General features: G+C 43.9%; 1 protein-coding gene across 2 annotated transcripts in view; it reads left to right on the top strand.

Moving 5' to 3' along the window:
* LOC138958029 (calcium uniporter protein, mitochondrial-like) overlaps nucleotides 1-20,463 on the top strand; it is a 127,913-nt gene extending 107,450 nt beyond the window's left edge. The window contains exons 6-8 of one of the 2 annotated variants that reach the window (XR_011453270.1): nucleotides 6,270-6,473; nucleotides 12,982-19,697; nucleotides 19,764-20,463. Coding sequence is in view for 1 of the 2 variants with exons in the window: in XM_070329060.1 (XP_070185161.1) it covers nucleotides 6,270-6,473; nucleotides 12,982-13,188 (411 nt within the window). In the remaining variant the exon portion in view is untranslated. Of the gene's footprint in view, nucleotides 1-6,269; nucleotides 6,474-12,981 lie in introns of both variants that reach the window. The other variant, XM_070329060.1, reaches the window with a different exon arrangement.
* Nucleotides 20,464-21,178: the final 715 nt, after the last annotated feature.

The following is a 21,178-nucleotide window of genomic DNA, read 5'->3' as shown; positions in this document are numbered from 1 at the left end:
TTGTTTGGGATGAGGGGGGTGAAGGGGGAAGTAATGATCGGATGCGGCCATCAAAGACAAGAAGAACAGCATGCAGCTAAGCCAGAGGTGTCACGCATAATTAGGGCTGATCGCTGGGTGGTGTTTTGGTAGGGGCGGGGGAGAAGGGGGGGGGGGGGGTGAAGGATTTGGGGTGCATGGTGGTACACATTTATTTCAATCAACAAGAATAGAAAGCTCGTGTTATTGAATTTAGTGACAATGTATTTCATTAAACTCGCTTTGATTGAATTTAGTGACAATGTATTTCATTAAACACGCTTTGATTGAATATAGTGACAATGTATTTCATTAAACTCGCTTTGATTGAATTTTGATTTGTTTTTACGTCTATTACAATATTGCTGGTCCTGTCAACACGTTTGTGGAGCAGAATGTTGTTATTCATCAGCTTAAGTCGAGTTGTTTATGGTTGCATGGTAATCGTGAAGAGTTGTGTCTTGTTATGTCGTTCTTTGTGGGTAGTTTTAATTGACTTATTCCATGTAACCCTGGAGGAGAAGGGGGTGGGGGGGTGAAATCAAATGTTGCCTTGCTATGCCTTCACTTGGAACGGTTTTCGCAGTGATGTTGGACCATGGTGTAGGGATGGCGGAGGAGGGGGCGGGGGGAGGTGAGTGTGGTAGTGGTGGTGTTGCCAGAACTGCTGGCTATGAGGGTAACGGCACAAGTGGCTATGTTGAGATCGTTGTGTGCGATCACTTGATGGCAATTGGTTGGGGGGGGGGGGGGGGTTCCAGAATCAGCGGATAGAGATAAAAGCGATGTCTGTTTTTAGGTTGATTGCATATCTGCTCTATGTTGCGGTGACGTGGATGGCGATGCTTGAGAGGGGGGGGGGGGGGGGGGACAAATTGGCAATTGTTCAGTGTGTCGTACTTTTACTCTTACACCCTATCATTTCCGCACAACTCAACACACCCACGTCGGACAACTTCAGACAAGTGCATGTACATCCTATAACGTCATTCCAACATACATGTACATTTGATACACTCACCTTCTCTTAGCATTATCCTCACTCCACCCCCAACCCCAATTCCAGCTTCTACAGTGCTTCTACCTCAGTCCTTTCTGAGACCTTGATTTTCAGACTACCTCAGTCCTTGCTAAGACCTCATTCCCCCAACTTTGTTTGAGGTATTAAAAGGGGAGCCCTCTGTACTTCCTGTGTCATTGAGGCTTTCTCCCCCAGGACCTAAGACAAACCAGCAAGACACCGTTGGGTTGCCCGGCTGTTACCACATCCTGTCGGTTGCTTGCTTTGCTGTCCCGGGTGCCAAGGGTTGTTTTCTACAATTTTTTTTAAATATTTTTTTTTACTTTTTACATTTCATTTATTTATTTTGGACTACAGCTGTGTTCTAGCATTTTCTCCCAGGACGGATAAAGCTGTTGCCCTGAAACGAATACAAAGTGCAACTTTATTATCTTTCTGTTACATAGGGAATTTTGGAGACAGACAAAAAAGACCAAATTTATGCATGAGCCAACAGCCCTGTGTTCAGCCACTTGACAGCGTTGTGATGGGTATGAGTAAAAACACTCATTCAAATTTAAACCACACAGCACTTTACGATAATAACTGGACTCCTGAGGTCCATTTGAGAAATGGGATGGATACGAACCTGTTGAAATACAGTGTGCTTCATTGATCCAGAGGGTGGGGGTGGCAGGGAGGGGGTAAGGATTATGTTCTGTCTGTGCATTAGGCACATTTAATTGTGTAAAGTGTGTGAACTTTGAAACATACTGTCTTTGTGCAAATCGATTTCTTTCTACTGCGTTCCATCCTAGCTACCACCTCTTATTTCAAAATTCGAGCCAGAATGTACTTCTCCCGGAATTGTTTGGGCAGAGATCACACACCCCTCTTCTCAGAGAGACACTGCCACAACAAGAGGACCCCCCCCCCCACACACACACACACACACTCACTTCCAGAGTACTACTCACTTTATTTCACCTCTTCCTATCGGTAGCTTCCTGTAGTATTGTGCTGCGTTGGATTGCGCTGATGCAGTTTTCATCACCAAGAGTGCAATTATAGTTTTGTATCACTCACAGTCAGGCAAGTCATGATGAAATTCATTGTTATTGCCTACAGCTCAGCCGGGAGTCAGGTAACACTTAGAGTGCAGCAAGGTTCTGTCATTGTCCTCAGTTTTCATCTCAAGTCCCATTATTAGCTTGATATGTTTGATGCAAAAGTAGATAAACAACAGTGTGAATGACAATGAATAAACACACACATACATGCACGCAGCCAAAAACACAACTTCATTCATGCACCTGCACACATTCTTAAAAAGTGCTCCTGTTCGCGCTGTTTTCAAAATAAGGTTTATACAGAACCTCATTAAACTAGGTCATTATCTTTTTATGTCGGATTTACTGCAGCCTAGCTAGCTGATGCAGTTTTAATTAGTGGACCTTCAATTAAGTGTGGTACATTCATAGTTGTCTCCAGCTGTCAGATCTCAGCTTATGACAGTTTGATGAACATTTTGTTGTTGCATCAAATTAATGCTGTATTGGCAGAGAACACCTTGAACAAATCAATTAGTAATCACACACCTTTTTCGGGTGTCAACCGGTACTACTTCCAAAGCAAAAGCGCACTCTAATTGTAACTTCAAAGGCACAAAGAATATATATCCCACACACGAAATGCCTCTGAAGCATGGCTAGTCAAACTGAGGTCAAAAACGTAGAATTTTGTTTTATTTTCATACAAAAATAGTTGTCAGACGCAACCAAAAATGTTAGGACTGATGGATTTATGATTTCTTTTTCTGTATTTTTACATGAAAAACGGCAAAATACGGGAAATTTACCGTTTACACAAACACTGATATTTATACATGCGAGTACATAATTTGCACAGACTCACACACACACATGCATTCATGCATGTACACACACACACGCATGCACACACACGCACACACACACACCCACACACACACACACCACACACACACTTTCCCTAGCCAACATTCTGGTTGCCATGGCACTGGACACTGGTAATGGCTGTTCAAAGAACTTTAATCTGCCTCCTACCTTGCAGGTAAATGCCAAAGAAGGTTGAATGTCTTTGAAATGTATATACTTTTTTTTCTTTGACAGCAGAATGGAACAGACTTTATCCTTGGAGTAAAAACATTTTAATGTTCTCTTGCAAGGAGATAAAAGCTTATTACTCGTTTCCATTTTGCTTGACCAGTCCTGATTGCAAGAGTCAAGACAATGCCCATGATGGCAAGAGTCAAGACAATGCCCATGATGGCAAGAGTCAAGACAATGCCCATGATGGCAAGAGTCAAGACAATGCCCATGCTTTTTGCTCGTTAAAAGAATGAGAACAGAAACAACCCAGCGCAGTTCCAGGTGCATTAAATATATATAAAAAAAATCTTGATTATTTAAAACAATGAGGACACAAACAAATCAGCAGACTCACAGGTACACATGAATATATTCCACTCTCCCCCCCCCCCCCCCCCACTACACCCCCCCCCCCCCCCCCCCCCCCCCCCCCCCCCCACCCTCCCCTCTTTCACCCTCTCTATCTTCCAATTGGTGCTAATCATACGGTTCATTAAAAAAGGGATGTTAGAGCTCAAAATATACAATGCCTGTATTATATTTTAGAATATATGCATATCTCTTAAGCGTGCTTTTATACCTTTATTTTATCGTACCAGATTTTCAAAACAGTATTATATCAACACTGGTTTATGTGCACAGATTACCCTTTTACGGTTGACAGAATAGAACAACAACAGCTTGCGGGGTCAACACTGTTTAAACAAAACTAAATCAATATCCTGTGTGTGTTTTCAGCAATATATAAACAAAATAGAAAAACAACACCATACAGGATGAACACTGTTTGAACAAAAACAACAGCCTGTTTGTATTAATGAGCAATGCATTTATAAACATAGACTGTGCTTTCTCTGTTGATAAGAAGATGGGAAAACAACAGCTTGCTTGTTAACTGGTATGCAGCTTCAACCAGCATGTGTACATGTGTTGAGCAATGTATAAACAGACACTTTGCTTGTACTTTATTGAGGAGAAGTATGAAAAACAACAGCTTGCATATTCCATTATGCTATATAAACATAAGCGCAACCATCCCTCCCTTGCGGTGGCCATTTTCATTTGTTTTTCTCTCTTTTTCTCCCCCCACCTAAAGTCGGGGTCAAACCCGGGAACATGCCCCTAATGGCTTAACTGTCAGGGTGTTAAACATTGCTTATCATCACAGTGTAGTGTCCAAAGTGTTGCGGCCAGCAGCCTGTGTATGTTGATCAATGTACAAACAACGACTTTCCTTTCTCTACCCTCCATTTAAGACCCCCCAATTTAACACTTCCTCCCTTTTAACATCCTGTTTTCTCCCATTTTCTGTTGATAAGATCTGCAAATTTACCCCCATTTTTAGACCTGATTTTCTGGCGGGGATGTAGCTCAGTCGGTAGCGCGCTGAGGGCGGGGATGTAGCTCAGTCGGTAGCGCGCTGAGGGCGGGGATGTAGCTCAGTCGGTAGCGCGCTGAGGGCGGGGATGTCGCTCAGTCGGTAGCGCGCTGAGGGCGGGGATGTAGCTCAGTCGGTAGCGCGCTGAGGGCGGGGATGTAGCTCAGTCGGTAGCGCGCTGAGGGCGGGGATGTAGCTCAGTCGGTAGTGCGCTGAGGGCGGGGATGTAGCTCAGTCGGTAGCGCGCTGGATTTGTATCCAGTTGGCCGCTGTCAGCGTGAGTTCGTCCCCACGTTTGGCGAGAGATTTATTTCTCAGAGTCAACTTTGTGTGCAGACTCTCCTCGGTGTCCGAACACCCCCGTGTGTACACGCAAGCACAAGACCAAGTGCGCACAAAAAAGATCCTGTAATCCATGTCAGAGTTCGGTGGGTTATAGAAACACGAAAATACCCAGCATGCTTCCTCCGAAAACGGTGGGGTAAAAAACGGTCATACACGTAAAATTCCACTCGTGCAAAACTAACACGAGTGAACGTGGGAGTTTCAGCCCACGAACGCAGAAGAAGAAGAAGAAGAAGACCTGAGTTTCTTAGATGTTCACGTCTTTAAAAGGGGGTGAGGGTCAGCACTCTTTCTACATTGATCAAAAACCTTGCGTATTTAGTTTTGATACGAGCATTTGGCTTTCCCTTAGCCGCCAGGGTCGGTGTAACTTACAGACGTTTATGCGAGGAGAGTTATCCAGAACAGCGCGGTGCAGTTTCCTTGAACGTTAGGGTACAGTGTTCAATATAGAGCTAAGCATTGGCGGGCACTCGATCACTGCTCACAGCCGGGCACTCGATCACTGCTCACAGCCGGGCACTCGATCACTGCTCACAGCCGGGCACACGATCACTGCTCACAGCCGGGCACTCGATCACTGCTCACAGCCGGGCACTCGATCACTGCTCACAGCCGGGCACTCGATCACTGCTCACAGCCGGGCACTCGATCACTGCTCACAGCCGGGCACTCGATCACTGCTCACAGCCGGGCACACGATCACTGCTCACAGCCGGGCACTCGATCACTGCTCACAGCCGGGCACTCGATCACTGCTCACAGCCGGGCACACGATCACTGCTCACAGCCGGGCACTCGATCACTGCTCACAGCCGGGCACTCGATCACTGCTCACAGCCGGGCACTCGATCACTGCTCACAGCCGGGCACTCGATCACTGCTCACAGCCGGGCACTCGATCACTGCTCACAGCCGGGCACTCGATCACTGCTCACAGCCGGGCACACGGCACTCGAAATATCCCCCCTCCTTTCACCTCTCTTGTTGATGACGTTTTTGTTTGTTTGTTTGTTTGTTTGTATTCAAGTGTGTGTGTGTGTGTGTGTGTGTGTGTGTGTGTGTGTGTGTGTGTGTGTGTGTGTGTGTGTGTGTGTGTGTGTGTGTTTAATTCTTCATTCTTGTCCTTCGTTTCATGTGTGTATCATATGGACCTAATGCTGTTATCCTACCCTAATAAAGTTTTCAAGTTTGAGTTCTCTTGTCACCATCCGCCCTACCCTTGGACTCTCTTCTTCTTCTTGTCGATCTCCTTTGCACTTGGAGTCCAGCTCTGGATATCAAGCTGGCGGTGTTTTGTAGAGCTTCCACGGGATTGTGCAGCTTCTCATGGAGGGTCGTTGGTCTAGGCCAACATGACACTACCCTTGGTCTCATAACTCTATGGTGTGTGTTGCAGGTGAAGCAGCAACTGGAGTACAAGGCGTCGAGGACCACCAACTACGCGTCATGGCTGGGCCTGGGGCTGATGGGGCTGCAGTTCGGCGTGCTGGCGAGGCTGACCTGGTGGGAGTACTCGTGGGACATCATGGAGCCGGTCACCTACTTCGTCACCTACGGCACCAGCATGGCCCTCTTCTCCTACTACATCCTCACCAAACAAGTCAGGGCTTTTTTGTGTTGTCGGTTTTAAGGGGAGAGGGGGCTTTGTTTGTTTGGGGGGGGGGGGGGGGCGGGGGGTGGTTGGGGCTTACATTTTTTGGAGGGTGGGGGGGGGGGGGACTGGTGGTTTGGGGCTTTTCTTTTTTTGGAGGAGGGGGGGGGGACTGGTGGTTTGGGGCTTTTCTTTTGGGGGGGGGGGGAGGGGTGAGAGAGGTGGTTGGATGGTATTAGAATGTGTGTGTGCGTCTATACATGCGTGTGGTGTGTGTGTGTGTGTATGTTAGTGTGTGTGTGTGCATCTACATATGTGTGGTGTGTGTGTGTATGTTAGTGTGTGTGTGCATCTACATGCGTGTGGTGTGTGTGTATGTTAGTGTGTGTGTGTGTGCATCTACATGCGTGTGTGTGTGTGTGAGTGTGTGTGTGTGTGCGTCTACATGCATGTGGTGTGTGTGTGTATGTTAGTGTGTGTGTGTGTATCTACATGTGTGTGGTGTGTGTATGTTAGTGTGTGTGTGTGCATCTACATGCGTGTGGTGTGTGTGTATGTTAGTGTGTGTGTGTGCATCTACATGCATGTGGTGTGTGTGTATGTTAGTGTGTGTGTGTGCGTCTACATGCGTGTGGTGTGTGTGTATGTTAGTGTGTATGTGTGTGCATCTACATGCGTGTGGTGTGTGTGTGTATGTTAGTGTGTGTGTGCATCTACATGCGTGTGGTGTGTGTGTATGTTAGTGTGTGTGTGTGCATCTACATGCGTGTGGTGTGTGTGTGTGTGTGTGTGTGCGTCTACATGTGTGTGTGTGTATGTTAGTGTGTGTGTGTGCATCTACATGTGTGTGGTGTGTGTGTATGTTAGTGTGTGTGTGTGCATCTACATGCGTGTGGTGTGTGTGTATGTTAGTGTGTGTGTGTGCGTCTACATGCGTGTGGTGTGTGTGTATGTTAGTGTGTGTGTGTGCGTCTACATGCGTGTGGTGTGTGTGTGTGTGTTAGTGTGTGTGTGTGCATCTACATGCGTGTGGTGTGTGTGTATGTTAGTGTGTGTGTGTGCATCTACATGCGTGTGGTGTGTGTGTATGTTAGTGTGTGTGTGCATCTACATGCGTGTGGTGTGTGTGTGTATGTTAGTGTGTGTGTGTGCGTCTACATGTGTGTGGTGTGTGTGTATGTTAGTGTGTGTGTGTGCATCTACATGTGTGTGGTGTGTGTGTATGTTAGTGTGTGTGTGTGCATCTACATGCGTGTGGTGTGTGTGTATGTTAGTGTGTGTGTGCATCTACATGCGTGTGGTGTGTGTGTGTATGTTAGTGTGTGTGTGTGCGTCTACATGTGTGTGGTGTGTGTGTATGTTAGTGTGTGTGTGTGCATCTACATGTGTGTGGTGTGTGTGTATGTTAGTGTGTGTGTGTGCGTCTACGTGTGTGTGTGTGTGTGTATGTTAGTGTGTGTGTGTGCATCTACATGCGTGTGGTGTGTGTGTGTATGTTAGTGTGTGTGTGTGCATCTACATGTGTGTGGTGTGTGTATATGTTAGTGTGTGTGTGTGCGTCTACATGCGTGTGGTGTGTGTGTATGTTAGTGTGTGTGTGTGCATCGACATGCGTGTGGTGTTTGTGTATGTTAGTGTGTGTGTGTGCATCTACATGCGTGTGGTGTGTGTGTATGTTAGTGTGTGTGTGTGCGTCTACATGCGTGTGGTGTGTGTGTGTGTGTTAGTGTGTGTGTGTGTGTGCATCTACATGTGTGTGGTGTGTGTGTGTATGTTAGTGTGTGTGTGTGCGTCTACATGCGTGTGGTGTGTGTGTGTATGTTAGTGTGTGTGTGTGCGTCTACATGTGTGTGGTGTGTGTGTGTATGTGTGTGTGTGTGTGTGCATCTACATGTGTGTGGTGTGTGTGTATGTTAGTGTGTGTGTGCATCTACATGCGTGTGGTGTGTGTGTATGTTAGTGTGTGTGTGTGTGTGCGTGCGTGTGTGTGTGTGTGTGTGTGTGTGTGAGACAATGCCAAAAGGTGACGTTTTCATGTCAGTATGTCCCAAATGACATCACCAGTACATTTTTCATTCTATCTAATCTGTTTTCGTTCTAATTTTTCTAATAACATGCGTTAACAATTGATTGCCAACTGGAATGGAAGAGCACAAAAAGTGTAACTTGATATGTAGTTTCTCTAGAGGGAAAAACATCTTCCACTTTCATGTCAGTGTGTCCCATGCAACATACATTTGCCAAACAGCTATGTGCAAGTAGATTATTTGTTAGTGGTATAGAAAATACTGATCAACAATTAAAGTCAGTTTTCACATTCATTTTCTACCTATTTCTTATTTGTTTATTCTGTTGGCAATGGTGAAATGTCAGCAATCGTGTGTCATTCGGGACAGTAGACATGACACCTGACCTTTTGTCACTGTCTCGTGTGTGTGCGTCTACATGCGTGTGGTGTGTGTGTGTATGTTAGTGTGTGTGTGTGCGTCTACATGTGTGTGGTGTGTGTGTGTATGTTAGTGTGTGTGTGTGCGTCTACATGCGTGTGGTGTGTGTGTGTATGTTAGTGTGTGTGTGTGCGTCTACATGTGTGTGGTGTGTGTGTGTATGTTAGTGTGTGTGTGTGCATCTACATGTGTGTGGTGTGTGTGTGTATGTTAGTGTGTGTGTGTGCATCTACATGTGTGTGGTGTGTGTGTGTATGTTAGTGTGTGTGTGTGTGTGCATCTACATGCGTGTGGTGTGTGTGTGTATGTTAGTGTGTGTGTGTGCATCTACATGTGTGTGGTGTGTGTGTGTATGTTAGTGTGTGTGTGTGCGTCTACATGTGTGTGGTGTGTGTGTGTATGTTAGTGTGTGTGTGTGTGCATCTACATGTGTGTGGTGTATGTGTGTATGTTAGTGTGTGTGTGTGCGTCTACATGTGTGTGGTGTGTGTGTGTTAGTGTGTGTGTGTGCGTCTACATGCATGTGGTGTGTGTGTATGTTAGTGTGTGTGTGTGCGTCTACATGTGTGTGGTGTGTGTGTGTGTTAGTGTGTGTGTGTGTATCTACATGCGTGTGGTGTGTGTTAGTGTGTGTGTGTGTGCATCTACATGCGTGTGGTGTGTGTGTGTATGTTAGTGTGTGTGTGTATGTTAGTGTGTGTGTGTGCATCTACATGCGTGTGGTGTGTGTGTGTTAGTGTGTGTGTGTGCATCTACATGTGTGTGGTGTGTGTGTGTGTATGTTAGTGTGTGTGTGTGCATCTACATGTGTGTGGTGTGTGTGTATGTTAGTGTGTGTGTGCGCGTCTACATGCATGTGATGTGTGTGTGTATGTTAGTGTGTGTGTATGCGTCTACATGCATGTGGTGTGTGTGTGTATGTTAGTGTGTGTGTGTGCGTCTACATGTGTGTGGTGTGTGTGTGTGTGTTAGTGTGTGTGTGTGTGCATCTACATGTGTGTGGTGTGTGTGTGTATGTTAGTGTGTGTGTGTGCATCTACATGCATGTGGTGTGTGTGTGTATGTTAGTGTGTGTGTGTGTGCATCTACATGTGTGGGGTGTGTGTGTGTATGTTAGTGTGTGTGTGTGCGTCTACATGTGTGTGGTGTGTGTGTGTATGTTAGTGTGTGTGTGTGCATCTACATGCATGTGGTGTGTGTGTATGTTAGTGTGTATGTGTGTGCATCTACATGCGTGTGGTGTGTGTGTGTGTGTATAGTGTTAGTGTGTGTGTGTGTGTGTGTGTATGTTAGTGTGTGTGTGTGTGTGTGTATGTTAGAGTGTGTGTGTGCGTCTACATGTGTGTGGTGTGTGTGTGTATGTTAGTGTGTGTGTGCATCTACATGTGTGTGGTGTGTGTGTGTATGTTAGTGTGTGTGTGCATCTACATGTGTGTGGTGTGTGTGTGTATGTTAGTGTGTGTGTGTGCATCTACATGTGTGTGGTGTGTGTGTGTATGTTAGTGTGTGTGTGTGCTTCTACATGCGTGTGGTGTGTGTGTGTGTATGTTAGTGTGTGTGTTTAATGGAGGGATTTTTTTTTTGGAACCCCGAGGGGAAGGGGGGGGGGGTTGCATTGTGGTAGATGTGTGTTTTGGGGAGGGAGAATGGAAGAGGGGAAGACGATGAAGTAGGGTAGGGGTTGGGGAGGGAGAATGGAAGAGGGGAAGACGATGAAGTAGGGTAGGGGTTGGGGAGGGAGAATGGAAGAGGGGAAGACGATGAAGTAGGGTAGGGGTTGGGGAGGGAGAATGGAAGAGGGGAAGACGATGAAGTAGGGTAGGGGTTGGGGAGGGAGAATGGAAGAGGGGAAGACGATGAAGTAGGGTAGGGGTTGGGGAGGGAGAATGGAAGAGGGGAAGACGATGAAGTAGGGTAGGGGTTGGGGAGGGAGAATGGAAGAGGGGAAGACGATGAAGTAGGGTAGGGGTTGGGGAGGGAGAATGGAAGAGGGGAAGACGATGAAGTAGGGTAGGGGTTGGGGAGGGAGAATGGAAGAGGGGAAGACGATGAAGTAGGGTAGGGGTTGGGGAGGGAGAGTGGAAGAGGGGAAGACGATGAAGTAGGGTAGGGGTTGGGGAGGGAGAATGGAAGAGGGGAAGACGATGAAGTAGGGTAGGGGTTGGGGAGGGAGAATGGAAGAGGGGAAGACGATGAAGTAGGGTAGGGGTTGGGGAGGGAGAATGGAAGAGGGGAAGACGATGAAGTAGGGTAGGGGTTGGGGAGGGAGAATGGAAGAGGGGAAGACGATGAAGTAGGGTAGGGGTTGGGGAGGGAGAATGGAAGAGGGGAAGACGATGAAGTAGGGTAGGGGTTGGGGAGGGAGAATGGAAGAGGGGAAGACGATGAAGTAGGGTAGGGGTTGGGGAGGGGGAATGGAAGAGGGGAAGACGATGAAGTAGGGTAGGGGTTGGGGAGGGAGAATGGAAGAGGGGAAGACGATGAAGTAGGGTAGGGGTTGGGGAGGGAGAATGGAAGAGGGGAAGACGATGAAGTAGGGTAGGGGTTGGGGAGGGAGAATGGAAGAGGGGAAGACGATGAAGTAGGGTAGGGGTTGGGGAGGGAGAGTGGAAGAGGGGAAGACGATGAAGTAGGGTAGGGGTTGGGGAGGGAGAATGGAAGAGGGGAAGACGATGAAGTAGGGTAGGGGTTGGGGAGGGAGAGTGGAAGAGGGGAAGACGATGAAGTAGGGTAGGGGTTGGGGAGGGAGAATGGAAGAGGGGAAGACGATGAAGTAGGGTAGGGGTTGGGGAGGGGGAATGGAAGAGGGGAAGACGATGAAGTAGGGTAGGGGTTGGGGAGGGAGAATGGAAGAGGGGAAGACGATGAAGTAGGGTAGGGGTTGGGGAGGGAGAATGGAAGAGGGGAAGACGATGAAGTAGGGTAGGGGTTGGGGAGGGAGAATGGAAGAGGGGAAGACGATGAAGTAGGGTAGGGGTTGGGGAGGGAGAGTGGAAGAGGGGAAGACGATGAAGTAGGGTAGGGGTTGGGGAGGGAGAATGGAAGAGGGGAAGACGATGAAGTAGGGTAGGGGTTGGGGAGGGAGAATGGAAGAGGGGAAGACGATGAAGTAGGGTAGGGGTTGGGGAGGGAGAATGGAAGAGGGGAAGACGATGAAGTAGGGTAGGGGTTGGGGAGGGAGAATGGAAGAGGGGAAGACGATGAAGTAGGGTAGGGGTTGGGGAGGGAGAATGGAAGAGGGGAAGACGATGAAGTAGGGTAGGGGTTGGGGAGGGGTTGATTGTGCGCAGGCAAAATAAAACTGTTCAAGGTTTAGGTGTGTGTGTGTGTGTGAGAGAGAGGGAGTATCAAATGCTTCAACAGAAAGATAGTAAAACTGTTCAAGGTTTAGGTGTGTGTCACTGTGTGTGTGTGTGTGAGAGAGGGAGTATCAAATGCTTAAAAGATAGTAAAACTGTTCAAGGTTTAGGTGTGTGTCACTGTGTGTGTGTGTGTGAGAGAGGGAGTATCAAATGCTTAAAAGATAGTAAAACTGTTCAAGGTTTAGGTGTGTGTGTGTGTGTGAGAGAGAGAGAGGGAGTATCAAATGCTTAAAAGATAGTAAAACTGTTCAAGGTTTAGGTGTGTGTGTGTGTGTGAGAGAGAGGGAGTATCAAATGCTTCAACAGAAAGATAGTAAAACTGTTCAAGGGAGGTAAAACAGAATTTGACTGATCCAATAGTTCACAAAGCTTGCTTCCCCTTGCTGAGTATGACCTGAAGCGTCAGTTGCTGAATTCTTACCTTGGTGCTTCAAATGATGCAGACAGCTTTGCTTTTGCATCACACTTGTTTTAAACTATTTTCTGCACAGGTTGATAATTATGGTTGAAAATTCCAGGAAAACTTCTTGCAATTTTCTCTCAAGCTCTGTACAGTCCATGGTAATTCTTAGCTGCAGGGCGTATTTTAGTATGCATGTGTAGCATGCAGTACTTTGTATATTTAGCTTCTGTCATTGTCATTAAGAAAATGAAAAATGAAAATGAAATTACACTCGCATATTTTACCATCTGCCTTTCTGCTTTCAGGAGTACATCTTTCCTGACGTCCGAGACCGTGAGTTCCTCATCCGCTTCTACAAGCTGGCCCAGAAGAACCGCCTCAACGTGGACCAGTACAACCGTCTCCGAGACAACATCGCCCAGGCCGAGGAAGACCTCCGACGCTTGCGTGACCCCCTGCAACTCCACCTGCCAATCAAGGAGATTCAGAGACGCGCCATCGACAAGGAATGATGCCGGGGGAGCCTGTCTTAGAGCGTGATGAGTGCACACGGCTGCCTCCGGTTGTAGCTAGTCCTAGTGCATATTTCCTCATTTTATACTTTTGTTAACACACTGCCTAGTGATAGTCACGGTAGCCAGACGTCATTGGCTGGAATTGGGGTGAGGGATGTAGAGTAACATACTGACAATGAAATGTTTGTTTGATATTCTGGTAATGTAAGTAGAGTGGACTCTCCGTTTGAGGGTTTGCAAGTGGAGAATGTGAATAATTGCTTCACGTTCAAACTGGACAGGGAGGCTTTTTGTACACGGAATCATTGTGAAAAAGCTCATTACTGAGGGTGATCGTGTTAACTTTTTTCCAACCGGTATTCCTTTCCTAGTACAAACCCTGGCTCACACAAAAACTGATGTCTTAAACCCGTCTAACAAGGTCTAAAACACAGCGCCTACATTATGTTTGAGGGACACTAACAGTCGATGCAATATTGACCAGCATGTATAACAGGTTGCCAATTTTATTTCTGGTACTTTGACAAGTAAGATATTGAATATTTCCAGTTAGGTGAATGTGAGGGAAGATTGAGGTATGCTTGCCTGAAAAGAAAGGAGTTTCTACAGTACATTTCACTTCACTTCACACCATCTAACCATACATTGTGTAATCCTAAAGATCACTGATGTGAATTAGTCACACACAAAATACATATTCACCATCATCATCCAAGATGTACAATTTATATTTAAACTATTTTAACAATGCAAGGTGGTAACTGACAGTTGTTATGTACAGAGACTGTATTTGAACGTTATAAAGGAGTTGAACATTAAAATTGTACCTTAATTGTTGTAGCGGTGGGCATTAATTTGCTAATTAACATTTAATCTTACTTTTTCCACCCAATTTCTAATTACTTTGAGTTAAACCAAGGCTAAGAAGTACAGCAACAATGTGAAAAGATGAGTGTTAATTTTACTATGGCGGTGCAAGTAAGAAATAAAATAAAAACATGTTGAGGTATGTTTTGCTCTCATTCAAGTATGCAGCATTAATGATCTTTTTTATAATTTCACCCTTCAATTGTCAGATTCGTCTATCATTGTGGGAAGAGTTAAAATACGAATAAGCTTAAATTTCAGATAAGATACCCCAAATTATGGTGACCTTATCATGTGTATCAAGACCAACTTTGATTCAGTCAGTGCTTTAGGTTATGTCGCTCTCTTCTCTGCGTCTCTGCTGCTTGGGCAGATTTCAATCAATTGTTCTTGTGCCTAGATTTTCTTCAAATGCAATTCTTTCAGAACTTATTTTCTGTTTAATGAAGTTGTCTTTATAGCCAAAATTGCAGTCAAAAGAACAAAGAACAGCGCTGAATACACAGATTGTTAAAATGTTGTGGAAAAGCAAATTATGAAGGGAGTTGCTCAGGGCAACAACGAAAGTTGTCCCCTCTTCCTCTGTGTGAATGACAAGAACTGCCCGACTCATTTTAGTGTTTTGGTTGTTTTTTGTTATCTTTGAACGTTGTTTTTATCACTTGATTAATGTAATGTCTGTAATGTCTGCAAAAGCCACACAGAATGAAGAAGATTTGATCAATGTAGATAGACCATCATTATGAGCTGTAATGTAGGTAGACCATCATTATGAGCTGTAATGTAGATAGACCATCATTATGAGCTGTAATGTAGGTAGACCATCATTATGAGCTGTAATGTAGATAGACCATCATTATGAGCTGTGTTGTCTTTTGCCAGAAAATAGCAGTATCAACGGTTAGATAGAGCAGTCACGGGCTTCATAAAAACTCATTTAAATTATATGTTTTGAGACTTGCGTTAGCTCAGTTCAGATGTGAATAAATTTATTGGGATAGTAAAATTACGTTCGTAAATTGTGTTCTTAGGATAATAAAATTATGTGTATAAATTGTGTTATTAGGATACTAAAATTATGTTCATAGATTGTGTTGTTAGGATACTAAAACGATTGTTCTGGGTTACCAAGCAGCAGACATGTGACCATATACATACATGTTTTTTTTGCAGCATTTTAGTACAAGCTTGTTGTTAGCTAATTTGCATACTTGTTGTTTCACTTTTATTTGTGTGTGTACGTAGAAGTGATATTCATCAGAAGAATGCACCTTTTTGTATTCCGTTATTGAATTATGCACATGTGTAAGAGCCTGTTTTCAATCATATCAGTTGTAGTTTGTGTTACGGGCAAGGACATTATTTGAACCAGTTCTGCTGCTGTGTGGCTGAAACGAGTAAGAGACTCGACTGGAACAGTTCAGTTCAGAACACAGGAGTCTTGGTTTTGAGATGATCTGAGTTTGAGCAGTTGTGGAAACATGATTTTTGACTCACATGCGAAGCAAAAGTGAGTCTATGTACTCACCCGAGTCGTCCGTCCGTCCGTCCCCCCCGTCCGTCCGGCCGTCCATCCGGCCGGCCGTCCGGAAAACTTTAACGTTGGATATTTCTTGGACACTATTCAGTCTATCAGTACCAAATTTGGCAAGATGGTGTATGATGACAAGGCCCCAAAAAACATACATAGCATCTTGACCTTGCTTCAAGGTCAAGGTCGCAGGGGCCATAAATGTTGTCTAAAAAACAGCTATTTTTCACATTTTTCCCATTTTCTCTGAAGTTTTTGAGATTCAATACCTCACCTATATATGATATATAGGGCAAAGTAAGCCCCATCTTTTGATACCAGTTTGGTTTACCTTGCTTCAAGGTCACAGGAGCTCTTCAAAGTTGGATTGTATACATATTTTGAAGTGACCTTGACCCTGAACTATGGAAGATAACTGTTTCAAACTTAAAAATTATGTGGGGCACATGTTATGTTTTCATCATGAGACAATTTGGTCACATATGATCAAGGTCAAGGTCACTTTGACCCTTATGAAATGTGACCAAAATAAGGTAGTGAACCACTAAAAGTGACCATATCTCATGGTAGAAAGAGCCAATAAGCACCATTGTACTTCCTATGTCTTGAATTAACAGCTTTGTGTTGCATGACCTTGGATGACCTTGACCTTGGGTCAAGGTCACATGTATTTTGGTAGGAAAAATGTGTAAAGCAGTTCTTAGTGTATGATGTCATTGCTAGGTTTAGTTATTTGACCTTGACCCTGAAGGTCAAGGTCATGTAAAGGTCAAGGTCAAGCATGTGAGTCGTATGGGCTTTGCCCTTCTTGTGTTCAATAGCGTTCAACCCTCTGTGGCCTGAAATTGTAGATAAAACTGTGGCCTATATTACTCTCTCTCCACTTTGTTTCATTGCTTTGCTTTCACCAGTGTTAATAGTTGCATTGCTTTCGCCTTTTTTGTTTGTTGTTTTGTTTTTGTGAACCTTTTTTTTCTTGTTGTCTTGAATCAGCCTCCCTGGTTGATGCTTGCTTTCCCAAACTGCTGCGTCTCAATGTGTATTGACAAACATTTTGACATTTCTTTTTCTTGTTTCAGTTTATGCACATGTTGTCTTTATAATATGCTTGTATAAGTAAGGACTGCTAAATACATGCAGCTCTTTTTTTTAGATGACTTTCTGTAGTTAAAGTCTTTCCACTGAGCTTGAGTGAAGAAGTTGTGTTTGCATTTTCTTGATTCGTGTGTATGCTTTCTATGAGGAGTGTGTGTGTCATTGATCCTGTTCTGTCCTTGTGATTAAATGATGATTGATTAAATGATGATTGATTAAATGATGATTGATTAAACAAAGTGAATAATGTATCCAACATGTACGGTATGTGTAAAGCAGCATCAAAATCATGAAAGCTAATGAAAACGTTTTGCTTCATGCCAGTGTTGGATGAAAACACTTCTGTATATTTTGATTCTTTCTTTCTTTTTTTAATTTTATTTCTAAAACATGTCTCTCGGTAGATAAACGTATTGATATCATCAAGAGTTGCAGGCAATTTGAAAGAAGTGTACAGACGTTCTAACCCCTTCCCCTTCCTCATCCCCTCTCCTCCCATACGTGTTGAAAACTTATTTTTGGGGTGGACTGACTTTCCCTGTCATGGTGTTATTGATATGTTGACACGCCTAGCTCTGTCCGTTGTCTGTGATTTTGTAACTCTAGAACTGCTAACAACACCAAACACTGAAAAGTATCACTAGAAGAACTCTGCCTCATAAGATCGTTGCCTACCACAGGTGTTGATGGCTGTTTTGCTTTCATCTTTACTTGTACGTTTGCAATAGGCAGTACAATGTACTTGTTTCAAGCACTTGCAAGACGTCGCTATCCCAGGCCTTCCCTCTTCCTAAATATGGCAACATCAGCTCAGAAGAAAATCGTAAGTTATTGAGAACATTCTTTAGGTATAGGAAAAACTTGCAATTAGACAAGTTTAGCAACATTTACAACTAAGTGAAACATTGTCACACGAATGGCTTTCCTGGGCCGGTACGCTGGAGTCGTGGTTAGAAACTTAAGTCTGAGATAAACTCTGTTCAGGGTTAAGAGTTATCCCGGACTAAAGTCTCAAACATCATTTCCTGCATACCGGCCCAGGGGTACCCTCTTAATACTTTCCACCCCTGGGCCACCCTCTTAATACTTTCCGCCGGACAGTTAAGGCAGACAGAGCATGAAAAAAGGAATATTCTTCAAGAGTGTTGTAGTCCTCGGTGGCGGTTATCTGTTGTGAAGATGTGAGTTCCTATAACTACCTGCTGCTTTCCTCTGCGTGTGCCTTAGTCCCCTAAGTGGTCGCTGGACTCTCATCCTTACACACCGTCATCCTTACAGACCCACAGTCAACGGTCTGCAGTGTACAAGATCTAGCGCGTGAACATGATCAAGAACTTGAAAATGATTTACAATTAGTATTAGTTTAGGGTTGTATGGGAAATATGACTGTAATCTGAATATTTCTGAGCTCGGTTAAATTATGTTTGAAATTGAATTTAATGATGAAATAGTTTCTTGTTGAAGCTGATGTTAATGGTGTGTGTTTGACTTTGTGTGAATCAAGTCCTTTGTCGCCCGGCTTCCTGGACAGCTGTGACTATCAACTGCTGCTTTATACCTTGGTATTCTTCAATGTAAATGAATGACGGATATAATTATGTCAACAGAAGATATTAGCTGTTGTTTTGTGCTTTTGTTTTCATATTCCATCAGCTTGAGAAACATTAAGTTAGCTGAAACTGGCGGCCTCAAATTGCATGGCTGTCCTTTTTGGTAAAATGTTTATGTTCATCTTTGTATTGAAGAAAGGAGAGAAAAGAAAGTCTGATAATTAGCCGGGAGTGCAACATGTCCACAGTTTTGTTGGTATAACGGAGGTAACCGCGCAATGCTTTTTCTAATACCAATACTGCTTGTACACATTTTGAAAACAAAAAATAAAATGTTCTGTTGCTTCAGGTTCAAGTGTATGAAGTGCTGTGACGGGTTACAGTGTTTAGCATAATAATCAGTTTCATTCTGTTCTATGACTTTTTTATTCTTTTTGTTATTGTTTTTTATGACTTTGATATGCTTTACTTTTTCTTTCACATACAAAAAGCCTGATTTGACGAAAACAAATCTTGGGTGTCAGAAATCTGAGGCAAATAAACAGGTAAACAACAATTTTCGATTGTGATCCCTGCTTCATTCTGTGGCGATTCCTCATCAAAGGAAGAAATTCTTCTGTTTTGAAGATTTATACGTCATGGAAGCGGGATCACAAACTTTCGTGTTGGTCTTAATGTCTTGTTAAGAATTAGCACTATGCATAGCGTACTTTGGTTTTAGCTATCCTTGTTGTTAACAAGCAGGGTGGCGAACCTGCTTGGACAAACAAAATCAACAGCAAACAAACCACGGTAGATTTCAGTAACTTCTTTACTTAAAGCCATATGTACTCGATGACTATACACGCTAATTGCTTTACCCACAGCTGGAGACATGCTAAATTAAGTTCCCTGCAAGATATTGTGGTCTAGGACCCCTTAAATGTTGAGATATTTGAATTTTTATTTTGATCTAGATCGTCCTATTTATAGATTTGCCAACAGAGGGAACGTTGACGCAAGGGAAATAACTCCGCGTCTTTGTTGACATCCTCACTTTTTCAGAGGCTAGAACAAGCTGTAATGCATGTATATGGTCCGCGCATTGCGACATATGTCATTATATGGCCTTATGATGCATTTGACATCGATTGTGGGCAAACTACACTTTGTAAACACGGGAGCGCGTACATATGCCTTTAATAACAATAACAATAACAACACTTTATTGTCCAGTAAAATGTTACATAAAAATGGAACATTTTCTTTGTCACTTTGACACACCCTGCCTGCCTGTAAACCATTAACATCACACCCTGCCTGCCTGTAAACCATTAACATCACACCCTGCCTGCCTGTAAACCATTAACATCACACCCTGCCTGCCTGTAAACCATTAACATCACACCCTGCCTGCCTGTAAACCATTAACATCAACCTTTCAGAGATTTGTTCTTACACAGGGCCGGGGAGGTTCCTCTGTAGCAACTTTTTTCCCCCGCGGGTTAGGGGGAAGAATTTACCCGATGCTCCCCAGCATGTCGTAAGAGGCGACTAATGGATTCTGTTTCTCCTTTTACCCTTGTTAAGTGTTTCTTGTATAGAATATAGTCAATTTTTGTAAAGATTTTAGTCAAGCAGTATGTAAGAAATGTTAAGTCCTTTGTACTGGAAACTTGCATTCTCCCAGTAAGGGAATATATTGTACTACGTTGCAAGCCCCTGGAGCAAATTTTTGATTAGTGCTTTTGTGAACAAGAAACAATTGACAAGTGGCTCTATCCCATCTCCCCCCTTTCCCGGTCGCGATATAACCTTCGTGGTTGAAAACAACGTTAAACACCAAATAAAGAAAGAAAGCAACTTTTTGGTTTCATATTCCTCATCTCCTCTTTTTATGAATACCTGTGTTCCTTTGATTGTGCTAAATATAACAGGCGTGTTTTCTGGGAATTTTGAAAGAACTTTCCAGACTGTTTTGAATGGGTTCCTCTTGATGTGATCTCATTGTGAGTGAAAGGTTGTGTGATATCCCTGAATGACGTTGCTTTATCAGTGCACAAACTCTTATGCCCTGTTCCTTTCTCTTTTCTTGTATAGTGTACAGCTTGCAAGATATCGCACATATTTGTTATTTAACACTATATAACCTCACACTTCAGATGATGTCTATTCTTGCTTGTACAATTTAATATCAACGTTTCTGGAGTGTTTCATATGAAAATAAACTATAATTTTAGTGATATATAATCAGTGGTTTTGTTAGTAGATTATTGGTATGAAGTTTTTGAGAGAGAAACGAGAGAGGAGAGAGTGTGTGTGAGTGTGTTTGTGTGTGTGTATATGAAGACCAGAGGTTGAAAATCAGTGTGATATTGGACAAAGAATGTGAGCAGATTGTGATGCTTCAAGAAGTATGACAACAGCACCAGCAGATGACTGTGGAACACAGAGACAGTGTAAGTTACTCTCTAAGATGCAGTCAGTGGACAGAGGGCTACATCCAAAAACATTCTTTTGAACTGAGAAACACAGTCTTTGGCTTAGATTTTTTTTAACGTTTTGACAAGTGGTAAGTAGCTCTTCTTATTCCGTAAGTATCCTGTTTATGGTCAGTGAGAAAGAAAAAAGGAAGCACAAAACATTTCAGTCAAGCTGGCAATAGCAACAGACTGAACCAAGGGAAGCAACTGCTCCTTGGCGATTCCACATTTTTGGGAATACTGCCAAGGGAAGTAATGTAACAGTTTTCTCCCTTGTTATAGTTCAGACCACGGGTTCTTTTTAGAGCTGTGGTTCAGACCAGTTTTCATTCCCATGGCCTTGGGCATGTCATCCAAGTAGAGTGGAATCCTCTTATCAAGACCCTCGAATTGAAGACCCTGATTTCTCACATGTTCTGCTCATACCCTCTTTTAGTCCTTGTCCTTGTTTTGGGGGAGGGAGGGGGTCTTATTACTTTTCG

The sequence above is a fragment of the Littorina saxatilis genome, linkage group LG2 (assembly GCF_037325665.1).
Source record: "Littorina saxatilis isolate snail1 linkage group LG2, US_GU_Lsax_2.0, whole genome shotgun sequence".
Taxonomy (NCBI): Eukaryota; Metazoa; Mollusca; class Gastropoda; order Littorinimorpha; family Littorinidae; genus Littorina; species Littorina saxatilis.
Note: the sequence above shows the minus strand (reverse complement) of the source record. Positions and strands in the feature narration are given on the sequence as shown.